The 2500-nt window shown below is 40.2% G+C and overlaps 2 protein-coding genes across 2 annotated transcripts in view; both read left to right on the forward strand.

The window, feature by feature from the left end:
• Nucleotides 1–2500, forward strand: part of LOC114571635 (nuclear factor 7, brain-like) — a 430007-nt gene that overhangs the window by 287660 nt on the left and 139847 nt on the right. The gene's annotated exons all lie outside the window — the stretch shown is intronic.
• si:dkeyp-121d4.3 (uncharacterized) overlaps nucleotides 1–2500 on the forward strand; it is a 46534-nt gene that overhangs the window by 5198 nt on the left and 38836 nt on the right. Inside the window, exon 4 of the mRNA XM_028602996.1 lies at nucleotides 1655–1697. Within this exon, the coding sequence (XP_028458797.1) occupies nucleotides 1655–1697 (43 nt within the window). The remainder of the gene's footprint in view (nucleotides 1–1654; nucleotides 1698–2500) is intronic.

Genomic DNA, 2500 nt, shown 5'->3' on the forward strand with positions numbered 1-2500 from the left:
ACAGATGTTGACCAGCTGTTTAAACGATGAATGTGACATATTGAAGTTATCCTGACAGATGTTGACCAGCTGTTTAAACGATGAATGTGACATATTGAAGTTGTCCTGACAGATGTTGACCAGCTGTTTAAACGATGAACGGTGACATATTGAAGTTATCCTGACAGATGTTGACCAGCTGTTTAAACGATGAATGTGACATATTGAAGTTGTCCTGACAGATGTTGACCAGCTGTTTAAACGATGAATGTGACATATTGAAGTTGTCCTGACAGATGTTGACCAGCTGTTTAAACGATGAATGTGACATATTGAAGTTGTCCTGACAGATGTTGACCAGCTGTTTAAACGATGAATGTGACATATTGAAGTTGTCCTGACAGATGTTGACCAGCTGTTTAAACGATGAATGTGACATATTGAAGTTGTTCTGACAGATGTTGACCAGCTGTTTAAACGATGAATGTGACATATTGAAGTTGTCCTGACAGATGTTGACCAGCTGTTTAAACGATGAATGTGACATATTGAAGTTGTTCTGACAGATGTTGACCAGCTGTTTAAATGATGAATGTGACATATTGAAGTTGTTCTGACAGATGTTGACCAGCTGTTTAAACGATGAATGTGACATATTGAAGTTATCCTGACAGATGTTGACCAGCTGTTTAAATGATGAATGTGACATATTGAAGTTATCCTGACAGATGTTGACCAGCTGTTTAAACGATGAACGGTGACATATTGAAGTTATCCTGACAGATGTTGACCAGCTGCTGAATTGACATAAGTTGAAGTTGTTCTGACAGATGTTGACCAGCTGTTTAAACGATGAATGTGACATATTGAAGTTGTCCTGACAGATGTTGACCAGCTGTTTAAACGATGAATGTGACATATTGAAGTTGTTCTGACAGATGTTGACCAGCTGTTTAAACGATGAATGTGACATATTGAAGTTGTTCTGACAGATGTTGACCAGCTGTTTAAACGATGAATGTGACATATTGAAGTTGTCCTGACAGATGTTGACCAGCTGTTTAAACGATGAACGGTGACATATTGAAGTTGTCCTGACAGATGTTGACCAGCTGTTTAAACGATGAATGTGACATATTGAAGTTGTCCTGACAGATGTTGACCAGCTGTTTAAACGATGAATGTGACATATTGAAGTTGTCCTGACAGATGTTGACCAGCTGTTTAAGCGATGAATGTGACATATTGAAGTTGTCCTGACAGATGTTGACCAGCTGTTTAAACGATGAATGTGACATATTGAAGTTGTCCTGACAGATGTTGACCAGCTGTTTAAACGATGAATGTGACATATTGAAGTTGTCCTGACAGATGTTGACCAGCTGTGTAAACGATGAATGTGACATATTGAAGTTATCCTGACAGATGTTGACCAGCTGTTTAAACGATGAATGTGACATATTGAAGTTATCCTGACAGATGTTGACCAGCTGTTTAAACGATGAATTGATCCTGACAGATGTTGTCCTGACAGATGTTGACCAGCTGTTTAAACGATGAACGGTGACATATTGAAGTTGTCCTGACAGATGTTGACCAGCTGTTTAAACGATGAACGGTGACATATTGAAGTTGTCCTGACAGATGTTGACCAGCTGTGTGTTTGTGTCCTTAGGCCTCCTCCAGGCAGGTCAACAGGGATCATCTCTTTCATCGGGGTAAGACCGCCAACAATAAGACCTGTAACCTGAGTTACTGTAACCCGTGTGTGTGTGTGTGTGTGTGTGTGTGTGTGTGTGTTTTACTATATTCGTGGGGTCCAAAAACTGGGGACTACAGTATACTTGTGGGGTCTGCACAGCCTCGTGGGGACCAAAATGCTGGTCCCCACGAGTTTAAAGGTCTGTTTGAGGGTTAAGACTTGGTTTTAGGATTAGGGTTAGAATTAGGTTATGGTTAGGGTTAGGGTGAGGGTAAGGGTTAAGGTTAGACATTTAGTTGTGATGGTTAAGGTTAGGGTAAGGGTTAAGGTTAGGCATTTAGTTGTGATGGTTAAGGTTAGGGTAAGGGTTAAGGTTAGACATTTAGTTGTGATGGTTAAGGTTAGGGTAAGGGTTAAGGTTAGACATTTAGTTGTGATGGTTAAGGTTAGGGTAAGGGTTAAGGTTAGGCATTTAGTTGTGATGGTTAAGGTTAGGGTAAGGGTTAAGGTTAGACATTTAGTTGTGATGGTTAAGGTTAGGGTAAGGGTTAAGGTTAGGCATTTAGTTGTGATGGTTAAGGTTAGGGTAAGGGTTAAGGTTAGGCATTTAGTTGTGATGGTTAAGGTGAGGGTAAGGGTTAAGGTTAGGGTAAGGGGCTAGGGAATGCATTATGTCAATGACAAGTCCCCACAAAGATAGTAATACAGACATATGTGTGTGTAACTTAACAATTTACTCCGTTTAGTGTAACGGGGATGTTAGAACATTACAGGTCCTCTTTATGAATTAAAGTGCGCTGCTTTTTGCCGACCACAATA

This window comes from Perca flavescens, chromosome 17, assembly GCF_004354835.1.
Source record: "Perca flavescens isolate YP-PL-M2 chromosome 17, PFLA_1.0, whole genome shotgun sequence".
In the NCBI taxonomy this organism is placed as follows: Eukaryota; Metazoa; Chordata; class Actinopteri; order Perciformes; family Percidae; genus Perca; species Perca flavescens.